This window comes from Anarrhichthys ocellatus, unplaced genomic scaffold (genome assembly GCF_004355925.1).
Source record: "Anarrhichthys ocellatus isolate YVR2014 unplaced genomic scaffold, GSC_Weel_1.0 scaffold15, whole genome shotgun sequence".
Classification (NCBI taxonomy): Eukaryota; Metazoa; Chordata; class Actinopteri; order Perciformes; family Anarhichadidae; genus Anarrhichthys; species Anarrhichthys ocellatus.
In genome coordinates, this window is record NW_022280045.1 from 187519 (window position 1) to 210435 (window position 22917).

Sequence of the window (22917 nt, forward strand, 5' to 3'; positions counted from 1 at the left end):
GTGTGTGTGTGTGTGTGTGTGTGTGTGTGTGTGTGTGTGTGTGTGTGCATCTCTGCATCTCTGAGCCCCCTCGACAAATCAGTCTTAACTCTGTCAGCCGCTTTGACTCGGTGCGCTTGTACCGGGTGTTAAGGCGGATTGTCAGTTTGTGGTCAGGAGGAGTTTCTAAATGACGAGCTTCTGGCCTTTGTGACGGTAATTAGCCGGCCGTGTCACGTTAGCAAAGAGTGTTTTCCCTCCGTCTCATCTCGTCTGCTGCTCGAGAGGGTAAAAGGAGGCGCAGTGTTTTCTTTTTTGATAACCTTGACATTGGATGCGACACGTATTCATTCGAGCTGACCTTGATTTCCACATGTGGGAGTCAGCGTGTGCTGCTGTGAAAGGCTTGTTTTCCGCCCCACGGTTTAAACAAAGTGAATAATACTTCAGAGGGAACTGATATTATCATTCTGTAGGGAGCAGTTTGGTAGATGAGCTTGTTGGCTGTCTTACCTACAGTTAAATGAGAAGATCTATCTGATCTCTGTAAGCTGTTAGCTTAACTCAATATGTCATAGCTTACTTCGATACACCGTTAGCTTACAATGGCTAATTTGCCATAGTAGGAAGTAGTTTCTATGTACGCATATGGTCTGTTGATTATCCAGAGTAATTAGGACATATTTCGGGGAGAGGCATATGTATATAATCTTTGTCTTTTTAGTTAAGTCAGAAAATGGAACAACACTTCTTTCTAGAATTCTTGAAAAATGGATGCTGTGAGTGCATGTTCTCGCCACACAAGTGTACATAGTTCTGGGATATAGATATGTCTGAATCATTACAGGAATGTGCGGTTGGGTGCTGGTTACAATCCATGTCAGTAAAAATATACAGTTGAAGAACACCAAGGCAGCTTACCGGGATGAAAAAGACAAATCTCATCCACACTGTTAAATCCAGTTTCAGTGAAACACCGTTAATATATATATATATATATATATATATATATATATATATACATATCAGCCCAGACAATAATTTGTGCTTATATTTCTTGTAAAAAATACATTTTGTCACTGTTAATTGTACTAAACATTGTACTGTTGACGGAAATACACCGTAATATGAACAACAATCAATACCGCCTTTTTTGTATTTAAAACTTAACTTTTCTTTGTCTCACTGTTAAATGTACGGAGCATTGACAGCCAGAGTCATCTCTTGCTGTGCAGAGTATGACAGGCAGCGGGATGTTATCTTTGATCTGAAACACTGGCTCGCAAACACACAAACTATCTCACACACACAAAATAAACACTAAATGTGGCCTTGGGTTAGTGCATGCTACATGCAGGCACACACACACACACGCACACACACACACACACAAAGCCATGAGTGTATGACAGATGAAGGGGGTTAATTGCCTCAGCCTTACATCATGAGTGGCATCAATGCACTGTTATATGGTGGAAGGGGAAATGAATATGATGGCAATCTCTCTTTGTCTCTTAACCATTTCCCTTCTTTATCTTCACTCCCCTGTTGTATTTCTCTCTTCTGCAACATCGTGGCACACATCTTTGTCTTCTCTTTATTTTTTTCTCCGTTCCCCAATTCTCCCGATGCATTTTGTAGTGTTTCTTTGTGGACTATTGTTCTTGTCAAAATACCTTTAATAAAGAATTTTTACAAAGTGTGTTTTTTGTTGTGTTTTTTGTTGTGTTTTTCCAATTTGCTGGACTTCACCCTTCCAAAGAGTTAGGTGTGTAATGGTGTTGGAAATCATTCAAAAGAATAAGAGACCGTTGCTTTGAAAAACAGTTTCTATTAATATCAGACTGATTCTATGAATAAAAAAACATTTCCATGAATAACAGACTGTTACTATGAGTACATTTCTCTGAATGCCATTTATTTTTTAATTTTCAGATCAATAGCACCATTATCATATCTCTGTAACCTGCTCACTCTAAAGTGATTCATTTGGCACAAATGACCTACTCTCTGTACATCATCCCCGATGTGTCAGCACCTTCAGGAGCTGCTTGTAACCATGTTTTGTGCACAGCATCTCTAAAGAGCCCACACTGAGGATGTGACCTTGAAGACAGCGGGGTGCCTTTGTCACAAGAGAGAGACAGGCACCGTGTAAACTGCATTTCATGTCAACGGGTCAGTAGAAGGCTTTGGATTCCTTTCAACAACTCAATGGATGATGACTACAGCTTGTTAGTAGATCTTTGGATCTTTAGTTGTTCTTCTACCATACTGTTTCTAGTTATGACACATACACAATACATATGTATAACCAAATTCCAAATCTCAGTAATTTATGGAAATATAATAAATTTACAAATGTTTATTTCTCTCAAAGAAATGTGTGAACAAGTACATTGTACAATCAAAGGTTTTAATAAAAAAATAATATATTCATTTTTGAAATCAAGTAACCATCCCCGGGAGGAAGAATTTTGGGAAAAAGCACTCCTTGTACATTCAACTAAATGTTGCCATTCACTTGTGGGTCGCTCTCTAGGACACCTGTATCTCTTCAGGGATCAACTTCTTTCCAAGTAGTCTGTGAGTAACGGAAGGTTACTTTGTGTCCCAACCGACCCTGCTCTCCCCCTACGTCATGACATCCATATATTAGCATAATATCAACATAGTGACATATCAATTCTTAGAACAAAGCAGAAGAGATGTCAGCTGAATGTGTCTCTCAGATGAAGAAGACTTGCACACTGTAACTACTGACACAATATAACATCCCAGCGCTCACGGTATTTATGCAGGCATCAGAGAGGAAAAGGCTTAATTTGGTAGCCATCAATTTTTGCACACATTTATTGCCCTCAATCTAGAAACCTTAGGCGTAAGCTTTGCTCTTTGTTTTCATAATGAGGTGAGCATCGATCACTCTTAATCACTTGGGCCACAAAAGGCCTTCGGCTTTGTGTTAATGAGCCTCGGTCGTATACCTTGGAATCATGTTTGTTCAGTTTGGGTCCTTTAATGACATTGTCATTAAAAACAGTGTAGCTAAGCAGTATACCGTAGATCACATCAAGGTCAACCAGCAAAGATGTAAAGCTCTATACCTCTGCTACTGTACTGTATTTTTGATCTTTTGTTAAGATATATTTGGCATTTTGGCCATTATTTGAGGCTGACTGAAAATGGGGGTTGGAGAGAGAGGCGTGTGAGATGCAACAAAGGTCCCAAGGCTGGAATTAAACTCAGCTACCAAGCCTGCTACTGCAGCGTTATGTCTTTATTTATTCATCGTATTGTATATTATTCCATCTTTAGTGTTGCAGGTATTTTGCCGATGCAGGCGGGCAGAAAGAAAAGATAAACTACTGTATTAATACCATACCTGCATTTTGCTCACGTTTCAATCTGGTGTTGACAGATTAAAATATTATTTACCTGCAATTATGAAACGGGTTGAGCATTAAAACCTTTTACTGAGGAACTGCATTAAAAGTCCAGTTTAAAATAAAGTAAGCAGAGTATAACTTAAAGGGATCGTTCAGGTCTTTTGAGGTGGGGTTGTATGTGGTACTTCATAGTCAGTGTATCGGCATCGCCCCAGTCTGGAGAAACAGGCAGGAGTACCAGCACGAGAGCTAAACAATGTACTGCTGTGGATGCAGCAGCAAAACGTAACTCGACACATAAAATAAATCAATATCAGTTTAAGTGTACACTATATTTTGAATATTTTCACCACCTTACCTTGCCGTCAGACAGCCCTTTCCAACAAGGTATAGCAAACCTGTTCTATTGCTCTGTTCAAAGCCACAGACTCCATTGACAAAGACAGACATTTTCACACGATAACTCAAACTCGTGTCCTTTGTGGTAAAAAAAACAAACAGCTTTTGTCAAAGGAGTCTTGTGGCTTTGAACAGAGCATAGATGGATATAACGGCTTCAGTTCCCACGTCAGAAAATGGGCTGTCTGACTTCAAGGTAAAGCAATGAAAATATTCTAAATATAGCGTACACTTAACTGATATAGATTTTTCTTTTTTAGGTGACTTAACTACACTTTAGTGCCGACCCCCTTTCTGTACTCCAGCATCAAGTTCTTTTATTTCTATATTAGAAATTATTTTTATAAAGACGTGGACTAATATTAGTTTTTACATACTTCATGTTTGGACTATATGGAGCACTATATACAGCATGTGTTGCAGGGAACTAGTATAACACATGTTCCGATGACTTGATGGCACCGATCTTAACCCGTCTTCATTTTGTAAATAATCCATCATTCTGATTATTGCAGTCCCCTGTGTTTCCCTCCTTCTTCCGAGACGCCGCTCTACACCTCTTTGCTTTGCCTAAGCTGGATCAGCACGGCGACCAGATCGCATCCAGACTGCGGAGAGTTCCCATCACGGTGTGAGCCTGACAACGTCTATATCTGCTTATAGGGGAGCTGACAGCAAACATGAGCAATCCAGACCTGCCACTTACGATGATGTGCTCTGCTGTGACTGGATGAAAAAGTTGCTTTGTGATGACAAGTGGAACAACAGCCACTGATGATGTGCAACATTTTAAAAAGAGGGAAAACAGAAGTTCAAGGAACCGCAGCGCTCTGAGAGTCTGAGAGTCAGAGAGGGAAGATTTCACGCTGTTGGCATTTCCTCTGTCAATAATTACTCCTTTCCGTTTCTTAATGCATTTAAAAGAAATGAATCAATATTTCATAAACCACTTCCTAGTTCAAGCCAGGATCAATAATTGTAGATCAAAACTGAGATACACGAAGACTTTTGCTGTAAGTGAGCTACAAAAACACTTACAGGCAGTAATTGTCTTTGACAGCCTCAGAAAATACCCGCTTAAAAATCGCATGAATACATCCAAGCAATCACATTACGCTCCGATGTAAGCTGCATCGAATCTGCAGGTAGAGCTAATATCTGTCCTTTCAAAGCAGCTTTATTCCCTCAAGATAATCATCTTCAGTTCTGAACGGGCATGGAAAAGAGAGAGAGCGAGAGAAATTATTAAACCAAAAGGAGAGAAAAAGAAAGAGAGCGCAACAACCTTTTTTTTTTTTTTTACTTTTTGTGCCATCAAACAAACTTCGCATTTGTGTGGGTAGCTGAATCTGTAGCTAGCAAGGCAGGCAGCTTGACTTCCCACTGTGATCCTGACTCAAAATGCTCAGAGAGAGAGAGAGAGAGAGAGGCAGGGAGAGAGGCAGGGAGAGAGGCAGGGAGAGAGGCAGGGAGGTTAGGCGATTTATAGAGAAAGAGTGGAAAAAGAGACAGAGGAAGGCAAAGAGGACAGGAGGAGAATGGGAGACCAATTACGCGAGAGAGTTTAAGAAACAGGGGGAGAGATAGTTATTTCCTCTGGGTCTTTGAGAGAGAGAGAGAGAGAGAGAGAGAGAGAGAGAGAGAGAGAGAGAGAGGAGAGAGTGTGTCTGCGTCCGGTCGGCCGTTCAACTGATTAATTTGTGACAGGAGGGATTTCTGTGCCACGTGCTTTGAATTTCTGCTCTAATTTATATGGTAATCTTCTTTAAGACTCTGGCAGCGTACCAAAAACAATCTTTTATTTCCATCTCTGCTAAGCCTAAACCCTTTTTATATACTCACTATAGTCATATAAACATACAGTATATGTGTGGCGCATGTGTTGGTATATCTCGATTTCACTTCCCTGGTGAGGGTTCCCTGCATGCGCTCGCTTTGGGTGCGCGTCAGTATTCATGGATGTCTCTCATTACCACGAATGATGCTTAAAATGTTTGTTCCTCACCAGAAATCTCATGTGACCCCGATGAGAAGTACTGCTGTAAATAATTAGGAGAGTGGATGAAGGCTCAAGGGCCTTTGTGGGACACGGGGACAGTTTGCAAAGACGGTACATAAATATGATTGTAAGAGCAGAGTTGGACACTCGGTAGGCTGAGCCTGCCTTCACATCATGTGGGATGGAAGGTAACGATAAGGACGGATTCACATGTTTACATCTCGCGAGTGTATATTTCCAATTCCTCGATCGATGGACTTTGGCTCCCAATACACGTCTAAATTTGTTCGCTTTTTCAGGAAATGCCGTGTTCTAAAATTGAAGTTACAACTTGGATGTCGGAAACCAACCCTATTGCCGGACAAGAGCGGCAAAAAAACAACAACAAAAACACAGTATGAGATAAATTACGTTTTCTATTTTCGTTTTCGATGCTAGCGTTTTTATAAACCTCGGACTCCAAAGTATCTGCGCATTGCAACACTGCCATGCCAGGGAAAGATTGTGGTTATGGCACGTAAACGTTGGTCATAGTATGATAGACGACCAAAAGACTTGGTAAAGGTAAGGAAAAGACCATGGTTTCGATTAATATACCTACAAATGTTAATCGTGAAAGCGAAAACTCTGGTCTTGTTAAATAATGCATTCTCAGTAGAGGGTTAGTACTCCGCTTTCACGTCAACGGATCCATCAATGAACTCCATCTGTTGTTGAAGATCTTTTCTCTTTCCACAGTTTGAACGTTAAAAATAGATTTTTAACTACCGGTCGTCTGCACCAACTGGCCCACAATGTAACACACTTGGTCCAAGTTGGTCGGATCAATCCTGGTGCCAAATCCTTAATTGGCCCAACAATCATGATGTCCTTCTACTGATCACAGTCTAATACATAAGGGCTCTAGCCTTCACTTCTTCCTAATATCAGCCTAAAACACACTGTTTACAATGTTTAAACATTAAACAGTCCTAGAAAGCAGAAACAACTCAAATCCTGCTTTCTGACAAGCCTTGAAATACTGTGCTTCTGACAGGCCCTACAGCAGAGATGTTTTCATGAGTGTGGGCGATGCTAAGAGAAATCCATTTTTTCTCATTTGACTCCAGGATTGGAATGAACCCCCCCGAGGATCCTTGATGTAGATCAGTTTGAAATTGGAGTAGTATTCCTCTTTTAGCCCTGTCGTCTCTCCATCCCCCTGCAGAGGAGAAAGTCCTTTTGGACGTCCGTGTGAATGCCAAAGGGATTGTGAAGACACATAAAGTAAAAAGTGTAAAAAAACAAACAAACACTGGTAGAGGCACTGCTGGTGATCCTTTTGATGGCGAGAGGCCTTGTGGGTTTAGAAACTCAAAATAGTCAATCCTGACTACACTTTTTACAACGTGGATGATATTTGTGTTTACTGAGGGAGAATACAAACCTGCTGTTGATAGTGCAGTGCAGCCCTTTCCACAGAATCTTATTTTGACAAGTCAACAGTACTTGATGAGTGCTGGGAAGCAGGCAGGTGGCAAACAATTCTCTCCTGTGTGTGTGTGTGTGTGTCTATATTTGTGCTCACGTGTAGTACAGAGTACAGTGTGTTTTATGTGTCGTATAGTCGGATACTCAGTGAATGTTTCTCCTTCTCCACATCCTCGCAGTGTGTGTGGTTGTACATGAGAGGCACATTATATATAATAATGTGTCTGCATGTATGTGCCCGAATATAAATGCAAGTTGATTATATTCGTGGATTACTTTACTCAAAATAATTGATTTCAAACACGAAGCTGCAAATATTGTAATATAACATGAACTTTTCTTCTTTTCTGGTTTTATTCGTTCACACTTCTAACAGTATGCTTTGACATTAATCATTCTTCTTAAAGTAATGCATTATTTAAAGATTATTATGTACTACAACTATGGGGGAAATCTATTGCATAAAGAAAAAGTCAGTGAGAGACGAGCAATTATGAAGCAAATATAATGCTTTATAATGTGTTATGATTATTGTCATAAAGCATGATGAATATTTATCAGTACTTTAACTATAATTATACAGTGCACACAAGCAGATTATAATGCATTATATGTTTGTTTTCAATGCATTATAGACATTTGGCCTCATTGACAATGTTACCACGGCTTCAATCAATTTTAAATATTTGAAAATAGTAAAGATTCAAACTGTAGACCATAGTCTCAACACAGCCCTGGTTATATGGGAGTGTATGGAGTTATTTCCCTTCATAGATTTTGCATTTTTCATTCACTCGTTATAAAAGACATTTTTGCCAACAGGCTGAGCTGTAAGCTGCCATTTTAGAACGAGAAGTAATAGGAAGAAACTTCTGCACCTGAAAATGTGACCTCTAGGTCGAGCTTTTAGCATGACCAGCTGCATGGTAGTTTTACCTGTGAGCAGCTCCCGGATCTCCACGTCTGTGGTCTTCCGGAGCAGTCGCACCAGAGCCGGGATGCCGCCGCAGTTCTTCAGGGCGATCTTGTTGTCGTCGTTGGCTTTGCCGTACACCAGGTTCCTCAGGGCTCCGCAGGCGCTGCGGTGCACGTCGTTCATCCGGTGGTCCAGCAAGTCCACCAGCAGCTGGATGCCACCCTGCCGCCGGATCTGACAGACAGAGGAGGGAGGATGTAGTTAAGGGGACCGCCACGGGAAACACAAATTCTGTGCGTTTGGACCAATTTCCTGCCAACAAAATAATCAATATAAGTATCTAAACAATATCAGGGCTTGTTCATGTCAACTATAGAATATTATTTCCCACTTCTGATGCTGTGTTTGGAGAAACTGCTATCATGTAAACCTTATTTTTTCACTTTTTCAATAGGGTGACAGGCACTGTGGCACTGATGCAAGATACATTCAAATAACAGCCACTCTTCCATCTGTCCCATGCTAAGTGTCTGCAGCCCTCGCCGCTTTCCTCTGTCTAGACAAAGAGAAAATGTAGGGCAGACTCTGCCTGCTTTCTGTAAAAACAAGGGACACGTTAGTGAAGAAAGGCAGTCGTGCTTGTACATTGTGTCTTTCGTGCTTCAGATAACGGTACGTCGGCATGAAGCCTGGAACAGCTGATTCACTTTGGAGGACAATATCAAACAAAAAAAAGGGATTACTCAGAATCTAGATGTTGGATCCTCAAGTAACAGACCCTGTAATGACTGGGTTTTGTCAAAGAAAAGAAACACTCTGCAATCCAACTATAAAGCAAGGAATCTCTCTCTGTATGTGTGTGTGTGTCTGTATGTGTTTTTAGCATAGACTGTATATAAGAAGTGGACGCAATCATTGTGACGTCACCCATTGGTTTGTGGACTGCCGTTATGAAGCCTCGAGTTCGGCAATTTGGCCTTCGCCATCTTGACTTATTGCAACCAGTGAGACCTGCCAATCACAGTGAGCCCGCCCTAAAGCATACTCCGCTTTATGGTCCATTTGACTCTAAATGGACCATAATTTACTAAATGAACATCATGCTGTATTGAAGAAGACTTGAAACTAGTGATTGAGACCATAAACTCATGTTTACAATGTTTACTGAGTGAGAAGTCATTTTCTCATAGATTCCATGCAATCGCACTTCTTTTTGCAACCAGAGGAGTCGCCCCCTGATGGCCATTTGAGAGAATGTAAGTTTTAAGACACTTCCGCATTGTCTTCACTCGGCAGAACCAAAGTTTGCCACCTGGTTTTTAGCATATCTCGATAAACTTGACACTTGGCCGTGTATTGCTGGGGACCCAAGGATATGCAGTGTCGAAGTCGGTGCAATTTGGACATGCTACGAGTTAAATATGAATACATTTTGATTGAACAAGCAATAGCGCTCTTTGTAGCAGCGGTGGCGGGGCTTCATGGCTCTGCGAACTGAGTCGAGCATGTGGGCAAACTATGGCTTGTTGACTGCAGTTCCCTTTTTTGTTGCTGGATGCTAACATCTTCTTCATTTCCCTCGAGTCATTGAGCGATGAGTTGTTAAAAAACAGAAACTTATTAAAACTATTAATTGCAAAATGATTGTCCTTAGTGACACAGAAGCAGGGACATAACAACTAACAGAACAGGTCGAGCACACAGTAGCACATCTGTACGGTGCATCCGGTGCTAGGAGACTGAACAGCCATATACACGTCCCTCAGCACCCCGTCTATTATTTCACCATTTGGGCATCTCTCTCAAGGGCGAAAAACAATCTGGCCTGTGGGTTGTGAGTTTGGCAGCCACCGCTCTAAATACTACACGCCATTCTTCAACACAATTTCAACATCAGTCATCCTTCTCATCTGTCTCTCTCTATCTCCAATGCCTGTTGGCTGATTGCTATTTGAAGAACTTTGTTTGCCCTCAAATCCATCGTCTCCATGGGGATTAATGAAGTGGAATTGAGCTGAATTGAGTTGACATTGAAGAGACGGACGGAACAGAGACAGTGAGTGACGGCGGCTCTAGAGGACGGAGGGATAGACTGCAGGAACGAGGCTGTGCTCGGAGTTGGGTGTGCGTAATGAGGAGGTAATGCCGTCTAATGTGGACCTTGGTGGAGCAGCTGCACGCGTGGGACAGAGTTTCCTTTCAATAAAGACATGACCAATTTTTCACTACTTAGGCTTAAGCACGTTGAAAAATGGCTGTATTTACAACCTGCCTCGTAAGTGTCTGGTCATTGACAATGTGTCAAGCTATTCATGTGTTGCTTGGCCTACATGAACGAAGATGTTTGAGAGTGTTAGGCCTTCTTGGTCTCTCAGGTTCTGTAAAGTGAAGCCAATGTGGAAGTGCCTTAAACTTGCATTCTCTCTAATGGCCATCAGGGGGCGACTCCTCTGGTTTCAAAAAGAAGTCTGATGTCATATGAGAAAATGACTCTACTTCTCACTTGATGTATTACCTCAGTAAACATGAGTTTATGGTCTCAATCATTTCAAGTCTTCAATACAGCATGGTGTTCTTTTAGTAATTTATGAGTATGCTTTGGGGCGTGGCTACCTTTTGATTGACAGGTAGTTACTACGGAGTTGTCCGGTCTGGGAGTTGTCTTTGTTTTTGTCTTACAACTTTAACCCTCTCACAGTATCTTTTCGGTTCATGAAAGATAATTGTAACAATTTGCTCGCCTTAAAATGTCTTATTCAGTGTTCGTTGTACTTAACTCCACCCTCTCGTGTGACTTCTGGCTGCAAAAAAACAAGATGTCTATGGCCAAAAACCAAGATGGCGACAGCAAAACTGCCGAACTTGAGGCATCAAAACAATAGTCCTTAATCCAGTGGGTAAAATCACGGTGACTGCTTCCACTTCTTGTATATGGTCTCTCCCTCTGACAAATGCTGAATTGGTGAAACAAAGTTTTTGTCAATGTGTATATTTCTAGCATTTCTGTTATATAAAATATCTGCTGTACATCGCTGGATTTCTATTGCATGCAGACCCAGCAGCAGAAAGCACTGTGGAATTGTTGCATTATTCCTCCATTGGTCTGTTGCATGACCATCAAAAATACTTTAAGGCGAGCACACCCACTCACTCTTAGTTGAGCACCCTTGTCCCCCTGCGTTCTTGCCTGTGGTACTCCAAGCACTGAAAAATCCACTTGAAAAACTCAACAGCAGCCAGAAACAATGTTCAGCTGAACTTTTCAAAACTCCGGCAGAAAAATCAAACACTGGAGCATCTGCATTCCCATCTGCGCCCTACAGGAAATAGCTGGAAAGTATGTGTTTTGATTTTTTACTGGAAGTCACCAACTCAGAATAAGAGCCGAACCTATGCATGCGGTGAATTAGGGCCAAGCAGAGTTTGGGAATTCAATCCTCTGTCTGTGAGTGCCTCTTTCTTGGTGCGTGACTGTAAAGTAATGTAAAATGTAATGGTGTGGTTTCTCCTCAAAGATCAATACCTCAGATTTAATCTTGTTGTCTCCAAAGCAGAGGTGCTGGAGGTAGGCCGCGGCGTTGGACTGGACCGATGGGAACTGATGCTGCAACATCTGGATCACCTCCGGCAGCTCTGGATCCCTCCAGCCGAACTCCCTACGGAGACACACAGAGAAAAAATGCAGTGTGTTGTGATGTGTGCAGTGGTAGATTTGTGTGTATGTGAGCGCGTGTGTGTGTAGCTGAACTCGTTACTAGGCCAGCTCGTCTCCCTGCTGTCGCCATGATTTAAAATGCTCACCAGGGAAAAAGAAAGAGACAGAAACCAAGGTTTGAGATAAATCAAAAATAGAACAAAAAAGCTAAGTTAGGCGCATGAAATACACAGATTTAAATGTATGTATTCACTGTCTGCCAGTAGGGTTAGGGTTTAATAGTTAGGATGCTACAAATACATTTGTATTGGTACATAAAACAAGGAAGAAAATAGTCTGCTTCAATGCCAATTAGTGTCATTTCTTGAAAAAAAAATGAAAACCTTTCCTCATAAGACAAGTATTTTTCCTATATGTACTTATACTGTATTGTGTACTTCAGTTTTGGGGCTGTTTTCCATGTTTTGAAAATGAAGGGCAATCTTAACGCAACAGCATGCATTGACGTTTTAGACAACAGTGTCTTTCCAACAGTGTGTGTTTGGCTCTTTCCTGTTTCAACAACACCCCAGTGTACAAAGCCCGCTGCATAGAGAAATGGTATTCCCAGTTCTTGTGTGGAGGTACTTGACTGTCCTGCTCAAAGTCCTGAGCTAAATGTCATCTAAAACCTTTGGGATGAACTGGAACGCCGACTGCGAGCCAGGCTCTGTCACTCTACCTCGACCTCACTAATGCTCTTACCGAGGTTGTGAAGTGTCATGAAAAGCCGTACCAGAAAGAAACGGAGAGCTGAAATGAAACTGAAACTTTAGGGTTTTTGTTCTAGAAGTAAACTTACTCCAATGACTACTTACACAGCCTTGCAACAGTCTTTCTCAACATTATGTTGTGATCATCGCTTTGTATGTTTGGATAAGAAGGAAAAAGAGATATAATGTCAATGTTTACTTCATATTTCTGTCCCGACCTCTCTGTTCGTAGTTTCTACTTTTAACCAACACCATTTCCCACAAGCCCCTATGCCTTTGCAGTGTAAATGTCACGACTCGACGAAAGAGGCGAGTCCATCAGGGAGTTGAGGGTTTTTATTTCATTTCGCACTGTATACTATTTAGGTGTTTTTAGATACTTCTAATTATTGATATATATTTTTTACCTTTCTCTATTTATCTGTACTTATTTCTGTCCTTGTGCTGCTGAAGCACCCACATTTATCTTAATTAACAATCAAGAAACTTGAGACAGAAATGTGCCCAGTCCACTTCTTCAATTTCTTTTGAGTTGCCAGAAGTTAAGCTGCCATTGGCAGCCATTTTGAAAAATCGGCAACCAATTCTCGTCCTTTGTTTGCCCTCAGGGGCAGGAACTGAGGGTGGACACGTCGACTGATGAGGAAGTCTGTAAAGTATCAGATAAATCGCAGACTACAAAGAATTTTGTTCAGTTACTGCAACAAAGCTTTTATTATTTCATGTTACATTACTAAGATGACGCATAAGAATCTTTAACTATACTCAAAATATAAGGCGACTAAAAATGGCAACCATAATTTCAGTTTCAGCAACTAAAAGCTGATGCCTGGTTACCGGCCTGCAACCAGTGACACATGGTTTATGCGCCTGATGGAGAACATTTAGGAGACGATTTGTATGCATCGTCATAGGAAGGTGTTCAACAACAGCAGCGTCTCGGGTGCACTGTAAGAGCATCCTCCTGCTGGGATGAAGCCTTTCTTCTAACTGCCTCAGCTGCTTTGGTTTTGTAGGCAGGGTCTAGCAGTGCTTTTGCCTAAAGGCATGCTCCAGGCACACACGCGCACACACACACACACACACACACACACACACACACACACACACACACAGACAGACACTAAGCTCGCTAACCCTACCCGTGTCTGTGAGGGACGAAACCCGGATGATTAACGTGTGAAAGATGCGATGTGAGAGAACTAAGTCACAGTGAGGGATCAGAAAGAGAGAAGGAGGGAGAAGAGGGAGGTGGAGCTTATCGATGTAGATTATCTGTCCCCAGCGGCAACGGGATATCACGTTTCCTTGACAGCGATGGTGTCTCGGGACCAACTGGAACTGAGGTTCAACATTTGACAGAAAGAAGGAGTTTGTACCTTCTGGATATTAATTTTGCTGTACATTTGTGTTTACTATGCTCTGCTACTTTTCACACATTCGGTTTCTACTTTTAAATCCACATTTTGATTAGATTTGTTTTCAGACATTTGTGAGAAGTTCTTTGGTCTGCGTGTAGAAGCCCTGCTGGCTCTGCTCTTGTGTGGAACCCATTTCTCTATGATGTATCGTAGTATTGATGGAGCAACAGCCCCGAGTCCCAGCGGAGATCATTTCAGTTCAGTCTAATCTAACATAAAAACATGCACGCACAAACAATCTCGGAATGGCACAGATAAAAACACACACACACACACACACACACACACACACACACACACACACACACGAGTGCCATAGGACAACTGTACAGTTTAGAGCACACAAACACACACACTCTGAGTACCGTAGGACAACTCAGTCTGCAGTTTAGAGCACACACACACACACACACACAAGCGCACAATTCAGCACACTTGTAGCAGTCAAAACATACGCACGTATGCACTTATTGACTTGCATTCACACCCAGCCATCAAAGGCAGTGCAGAGAAGCCAGGATTAGAAAGCTTTTGTCTCTGAGTTTCATAATGGGCCAATGGGAAAAAGCCAGCGTTTGAAAAAAATGGGGGAATTGAAGGGAGAAGGAAGAGCCAATTATTTCAAAGGTTCTTTTTTTTCTCTCTCTCTCTCTCTCTCTCTCTCTCTCTCTCTCTCTCTCTCTCTCTCTCTCTCTCTCTTTGAAATCTTCCCTCTCTTTAACAATTTTCTTCCTTTAAACTCTCTTGTCTCAGTGTCCCGCTTTGCTCCGGGGGGGAAAAAGATTCCTACACAAACACACAAGTGCACAGCCGCAACATTAACATGCATGATGTTGTTACGCACGTACAGTGGCACGCGCTTCAATGAATGTGATCGGAGATGACATAACCTTGTTGTTGTTGTGGGTTAATTGGCCGATAAGACATCCAACGTCACGGCAGAGCGAGCTGTCAAATGTGTGTTTTTCGTCTTCTTTTTTTTACATTGTAATTAGAAAGAGGGACACCAGCAGACATGAAGCTTCTTTGATAACTAGTAAACCAGATGGCTTCACTTATCAGACAGATTCAACTGGCTATGTAATCATTTGGTGAATTGAAAGGGTAAACTGATAAACATGCTAATTGAGGTTGAGGGGTGAGAGTTCAACAAGAGATTTGACCTCTTTATTCATGTGTTTGTCCTTTCATAGGATGTACGGGGATTATATTCCAGGGGAAGATTTTATACTTTTTAGCTATATGTACTTTACAGATGGATATTTTGCATGAAAACATACAGCTTATGAATACAGTATGTTGATATACATTCAACTATCTAAATAAAAAAAATGTAAAATACACTGCCATTTTGCACAATGAGTACTTTTGATACTTTCAGTACATTTGGTTGTTTTTACTCAGTACTTTTACATTAGATTTAGCATCCAAGACAGTTACCTGTAATAGAGAATGTTTGCATTGTTTTTGTTTTGTATTGTTTTGTGTTGTTCAAGTAAATTACTTAAATACTGTTTGCACCGTTTGATTTCATACAGAAAAAAAATCTCACGATAAAAAGCCTAAAGCTAGTAGAAACGACATAAATAGTATAACCATCGGAAAATTAGAAAGTAGAGAGTCAGCGTTCCACTGAGGCCTTCATAAAAAAGAGGACGTGAAAGCAATAGTCTGTAGACCGCCTTGCCTCCGCCAACCATGTTGCAGTTTGCATCCAAAATGTTGGTCCAAAATTTCATCACTTCATCATTTTATTCTATTCGACATTTGCATGAAATCGTCAAAATAATTAGCATATGAATTATTGGTAATGGCCATGGTAATGGTAATGTGAAGTCACAGTGACCTTTGACCTCCAAAATCGAATCGGTTCAACCTTGAGTACTTCAATATTTCTCCATCCTTTTTCTTGAAAAGTGCGTTTACTGAAATGGTGAAATGAGCTTGCGAAAGAGCTTTTCAGGTCCATTGTTAAGCATAACAGCACAAGGTGCTGCTACCGGCACATCGGTGGCCGAGGAGGAGTAAACATTACTCGAAGGCCAAAGTGGCATATTTGGCAGCACTCTACCATAGAAATGCTCTCTCACTCTTTTCACTCATTCTCTCCCGTCTTCTACTACATTTTTCTCAAAGTGGGAGGTCAAAGTGGGGGCACACACATTTAACAACAGACACAGATACACACAAGTTGTACTTTCTACTTATGATAGAATGGACAGTTAAAGGGATAGTCCAGATTTCTTTATGTGGGGTTGTGCTAGGTACCTATCTATAGTCATATTCCCCAAGTTTGGAGGAAACAGGGAACAAAGTAATGAACTGCTGTGCGGAGACAGCAGCAAAACATTTTTTAGTCAACTAAAAGAAAAGCCCACTTGAAAAAATGTATATTACTTTAAGTGTATGCTGTAATTAGAATATTTTCACCACTTTACCTTGCAGTCAGACAGCCCTTTCTGACGGGGGACAGAAGCCGCTATTTGACCTCGCAGAACACAGGAGTTGCTGCTCTACAGCGGCCTCGATCGGTTCGTTTTTTTGTGTTATTTTTCTGTTTTCTGTTTTAAAGGGTTAGCTCGATTTCACCAAAGTCGCACAGCTAGGGTCGGTAATGTCTCTTTAGAAACCTTTCTTTGTTGTATTTGTCTCTTTACATCCCGACAGCGACAAATAAATGAAATGATCTGATATCAGTGGCTGTCACAGGACTTTAATCAGCCTGTTGGGCCGAAGTTAATCATGAAATAATTGGACGGGCTACTCTGCCCCTGCACTCAATCAAGCTGCTAGATTGACAGTTGTGAGTGCTAACAGTGCTAACGGGCTGTCAGTCAGGGTTGCCGACTTGACGCTAGATTTAGCTTCTTTTGGAGCTAGCGCTGCCATCTACTGATATTGAAAAAGACTTTCGGTCAAATACCCACAAAATCCAGCTTACTCTTGCTAGTTTCTCCAATTTTGACGAACCCAGCTTTAAACTGATGTATTTATTAAAATACATTTTGCCGCTACCCCTCGTCCACAGCAGTGCATTACTTTGCTCCTGTCTGTTTCTCCAAACTAGTGTACACTATCAGTACCTCATACAACCCCACATAAAACAATCTGAACTATCCCTTAAACACTTAAATCAATGAAGGAACACAATAACAAAAACAACAAGTAAGCTTCAGAACACCAGAACAGGAAAACAGAACCACAATGCACAAACATGTTGAGATGACAGGAGCCATGAACAGGTGAGAAAATACAAAAAAACAAAGAGAACACACACACACACACACACACACACACACACACACACACACACAATGAGAGAGCTGGGGCCGAGAATAGTCGCGGCCCTGGAGAGAAAGTGGCAAATCACAGCAGATTAAACTCAACCCGAAGGCCTCAGGCCGCGACGCCTCGGGGGGCACGCACGCTGGCACAGAAAGGAAACAAATTTGCACATTCCACATGGATTCTGTGGCACATTGCACCGAGATAAACCGAGCAGTTGACGTGTTGCGCGATGTGTTGTTGTTCTGGGATAAAACAGGACTAAATTCTAAAGCAGGCCAACACTCTAAAAGAATTTGACTAAAGTCGCAGTGAAACTCAATTAAATGAAAACACTGTCTCGTCTTCTCGCGCACGTTCTGCCCCAGAAAGCTGTACTATAATGGTTCATTCATTTACTAACTCTAGCCTGGAGCTGTACTACTTTTCACTCAGCATCTCCCTCTCGCTGTGTGTGTGTGTGTCTCTCGTTCCAGAGAGTAGAGAACACAGGAGGAATATGGTGCTCCCGGTCCCAATCACTGTGCGACAACATCGCAGCAGGATGAGCAAATACTACTGAGCCATCTGTGAACTTGGGACAAAAGAAGAAATGACTTCTGTATGTGTGCTAGTGGTTTTCATGCCCCTTGAGTGAATTAAAAGAAGTAGGGCAAAAATATTTGTTGCTAATCTTTAGCAACAAATGGCAGATGGTTAAATTGGTCCTCCAAAAATAAATAACAAATTCCTCCAATTACATTATATGTATATCATATATATGGAGTTGGGCATAAAGAAAGTCCACAAAGCCCTCCCTACCGCTAAACATAGACTGCATATAAGAAGTGGACGTGGTCATCGTGACGTCACCCATTGGTTTGTGGACTGCCGTTATGAAACCACGAATTCGGTGATTTCGCCGTCGCCATCTTGTTTTCTTTTGCAACCAATGAGTGGAAGTTACCATATTTGGAATGCGGAGTGACGTAGTGACGCCGGATACGGCTCTAGTAGCGGCAGCATCACTCTAAATGGATCATAGTTTACTAAATGAACATCATGGTGTATTGAAGAAGACTTGAAACTAGCGATTGAAACCATAAACTCATGTTTACAATGTTTACTGAGGTAATAAATCAAGTGAGAAGTAGTCATTTCCTCATAGACTTCTATAACATCCGACTTCTTTTTCCAACCGGAGGAGTCGCCCCCTGATGGTCAGTAGAGAGAATGCAAGTTTTAAGAAACTTCCGCTTCGGCCTCACTCGGCAGAATTAGAGGTTGCAGCCTTCTGCTATCTTGATAGTATGACATTTTTTATCAATTTAGAGCCTCTTTCGTCTGGATTTTGCCAGATGGAGGGGGAAATACGTGTTTTCAAAATGTCTTGCTCAGGTATTAGCATGTTGTCTTTCAGTAATTCAGTGAACCTTCATTTCTGAGTTACGCCGTGTGCTTTGAACACCAGTACACTTGCTAATCTAGTTTTTTTCCTCAGGCTGCTGTGAGGATATGGCAAGATGTTTTACAATTTCATAGCTAAGCTATCCGGAATTAGCATTGGCGATATCAACAACAGCATCTTGACAACTCGTAATTACATTGTGACTACTCTGAATTTATAGTCGAGATATTTATGACGTCATCCTGACTCGTCAAAATGACAGAGATATCTGTAATTCAGTTTCGACTATCCGAAACAATAGTCCGTATTCTTGTGCATGAAGTTGCTCATGCGAGGCTTCCCATTGGATGTTGGCCCAAGCAGCGATTGCTGTTGTGGATGAGACAGTTAGTAAATGCCATGAAATAGAAAGAGCTGAACATCAAGGAATGTGTGGCGAGCGAGTGTCTTTCACTAGAGCTGTAGTCATTTACAGCATATTGTATATTTATTGTCTCGCACTTGAGGACCTTTATGACAAACGTTTGCAGTGCAAGTATGCTTGAAAAGCAAGCCACTCTTTCCCCCCGTTTCTTCTGACATCATCACATATATCTGAAGCGTAATTTCGCCCAGTCAAAACTCTAATTGAAGATATCTGTAATTACATTTTGACGAGGGAGAAATTAAAGTTAAAGTTATCTCTTAATCAGTTATCTCTTATCGATATTCATTTCCAGATATCTATAACTTGATAACAGATATCGTCAATTAAATCATGACTATTCCTAACCCCAGTCTGAGATACTGTATGTACTACATCATTTTGACTAATCATAACACCATTCATGATATCTACGACATCATTCCACTAGTCAAAACTTAATGTAAGATTTCTAACAAAGGCGATGTAAATATCTTGAACTGAGGAGAATTAAAGATATCTTGAACTGGAATTATGACTAGTCAGAATTATATTGTTGATATCTAAAACTGTAATTACAACTGGTCATAATTCAAATATCTGCAACGGAATTGTAGATATCTGTAGAGAGAAACCCCATAAATATCATCCATAATCGTATTAATCAAAAGATAATTACAGATATCATGACTTTTGGTTTGACTTTTGAGGGCATGCTGTTGTATTGGACTAGTCTAATTAATGAATATTAAAGCTAGGGTGGGTATGTATTTAAGAAACTTTTTTTGTTATATTTGTTGAAATTCTCTTTACATCCCTACAGCAATCCATAAATCAAATGCTCCGTATCTGTGGCTGTCACAGGAATCAATCCTTTTACCTGCGCGTGTTCTGCCTGTACACTCACTGCCCGTCACCGGAGTCTTCCACAAGCTGCTAGCTTGACAGCTGTGAGAAATAACAATAGCCATGTTTGTTGTTTGTGTTCATAATGTAAATTTGGGGGGAGTGGCTTTGGAGGGAGGCCTGAAGAGTCAGTGTTGGCAACTTTCTCACTGAATTTAGCAACTTTTGAAGCTAGTGCTGCTGGGCCGGGATTTTTGGTTGGATACATGTAAAAAAAAAAATCTAGCTTACTCTTGCGTGTTTCTCCAATGTTACTACCCAAGCTTTGCAAAAACACATCATCATAACATCATATTTGCTTAAAAAAAGAAAATGATACGGTATTATTTTTAAAATACTGCTTTATGAAACAAAGAATAAGGCAGATCACATAACATCACAAGAATCTTGAAGTTTTTCACTTCAGAGCACTTGAAGCAAATTGCTGATCCAACTTGTTTTTTCTTTTGTCCTTGTTTTTTTTTCTGCACTTTTGTGCTTCCCATAAATAAGCCAGCTTTCTTGTTTAACTGCAACCTTGTCCCTTTACCCTTTAGTCCTGCAGATGGCTCTAATCTTAACAAGTCAGAACCAAGAGGGAAAAACACTGTCAAGGAGAAGAGGAGCTTTTCAAACGGAGAGAAAAGAACTGAATAAATTAAACACGTGTGAGAAAGATATTTCCTGACATATTTCCTCTCACAAAAATGTGCGTATATGCGAGTGTGTATATGCATGTGTGTGACTCTGAAATCCCCCACGAGAGCCTAATGTTTCATTTGGCGACTCAGTGGACTGGGACAAAGTACTGACAAACTGTCAATCCACTCTTTGTTCCCAACCAGCCAGGTGGGCTATCTCGCATCCCCACTTGTTTACGTGTGTGAGTGTGTGTGTGTGTGTGTGTCTTTGTGCCATCGTGTCACCCGCAGCCAAAACATTTACACCACAATACGAGATGCAGGCAAATCAACAATTAAACCCGCTAAATGAATAAACTATCTATGAATTATGCATTTGGAAAGCAGGGCGAGGCGCTGTAACGTGAGGATGATGATCACTGTTATATCGGTCTGAAAGGATTTTTCTGTGAGTCAGGGTTTTTGGGGAATAGAACGATTTGAAACCAAAGAGCAAACTATGCGATTTGTGTCGGATATATTTGTGTGTGTGTGTGTGTGTGTGTGTGTTGCCACCACTGAGGACTGACAGGGGAGGGAAATGGAGATGAGTCTGATGACTCATCCCCCGATAGACACACAGAAATACAGACAGACAGGTAGGGTAAGCCTGCAGAGTGAACTGACAGGAGATAAAGGAAGTCAAAAATATACTGACAAGGGTGCTGACTCACTGCATTCACTTTCCAGCGGGACAGCTGACAACTTCAAGTGGCTGATTAACAACAAAACACTCCAGTGTATTTATAGCCAACTGGAATAGAATAGAATAGAATAGAAAAGACCCTAACCCAGTGTTGTATTGGTTGGTTTCACAAAACAAACTGACCTCAGACCAGTTGCAAGAGACCACAATGGATTGGTCTACAATACGTTAAGGTGATGGATACAATGATAAGCACAGTAACTGATTAATGATTGACAACGCTGGTCAACCTCAACAGCCCATGTAAAAGTCCTTGCAATGATGTTGTAGACTGAGCTCTCTCTCTCTCTCTCTCTCTCTCTCTCTCTCTCTCTCTCTCTCTCCTCAGTCCTTTACTGAACAGTAGGGAATCAAGATGGGGTCACTTTCTTCACAGGTACAGTATTTTCAGTATTAGTTCTGCGTGTACTTCTGTGGTATAGTGATAGTACACAGCTTAGTTAAACCATTTTGTAGACAATGTATGAGGCAGAGGCTTTATGTAAAAAGGACTAAATACGAGCAACAACAAAACAAAAAACTAAAACTAAATTTGAGAATAAAGTCATTACTTTCAGAAAAATTTATAAATTATGGGAAAAAAATAAAATATGAATGAAATGTATTGTAGTCGTAATACATTAGGTACATATACATGAAATGTAACTTCTGCATTTAACCCATCGCTAGCGTATTGGATGAGTGGGCTGCTGAGAAGCGCACAGGACTCGTAGCAGCTAAGGATCGAACTTCCGACCTTACAGTTGCCCTCTCTATGAGCCACGGCCACCCCATATCAATAAATATATTTTGAGAAAAAACTATTGTGTAGAGTTCGCAGTGTGTCATCTTTCGTGTCAAAGTGAGGGATGTGGAGGATCAGAGGTAAAAACACATAAATCAAAGTAAAAACCTACTCTGTCAATTTACAGACAACTTTATGTGTGATTTAGTGTTACTGTGGTTATATCATGTCATTTATGGCGCTGTTAGATTGCTGCTAGACTAACTCATTAATACTGGAGTGCAAACAGTTTATCCTGTTTCCAGAGCTCAAATCAAAAAGAGATACAGAGGCTACAGAGGAACCTTCTGTTTCATTTATTTTGTAGACTTTAACAGGGCCTAGGTAAACCAATCTTACAGAATAAAATGTCTGAAGTTGTGTTTTAAACTGTTCTTAACTCTCAACGCATACATTGTAAATAGCAAATATTTTCTGTTTTCACAGGAAACATGATTACACTAGACAAACACCGGTAAAATACTGCTGTGCATTCATGTGTTGGCAGTGAGGGTTGGTAGACTCACTGCTGCAATGTGTTGTCTTATTGAGTAAAACACTATTTTTTAAGCAGAAATGTTAAATAAATCTATTACCGTCTTAGACGAACAAGCATTTAAACATGTTCATACACAAAAATACAAAACTAAACCACAAACCCAAACAACACATATAAAACCAGTAATAATTAGAGCCTAACCATGGCATCAATGTGGGAAGTATGCTACAGTGAAAGAGGGACTGAATAGAAGGAGAAAGAAAGACTGAGGCAAAGAGAAAAGTGTGTGTGTGTGTGTGTGTGTGTGTGTGTGTGTGTGTGTGTGTGTG

General features: G+C 41.0%; 1 protein-coding gene across 5 annotated transcripts in view; it reads right to left on the reverse strand.

Moving 5' to 3' along the window:
• Positions 1-22917, reverse strand: part of ctnnd2b (catenin (cadherin-associated protein), delta 2b) — a 147933-nt gene that overhangs the window by 23064 nt on the left and 101952 nt on the right. For all 5 annotated transcript variants that reach the window (XM_031854786.1, XM_031854782.1, XM_031854787.1 and 2 more), the window contains 2 exons: positions 11676-11808; positions 8173-8386 (listed from right to left, as the gene is read on the reverse strand). In XM_031854786.1, the coding sequence (XP_031710646.1) occupies positions 8173-8386; positions 11676-11808 (347 nt within the window). The remainder of the gene's footprint in view (positions 1-8172; positions 8387-11675; positions 11809-22917) is intronic.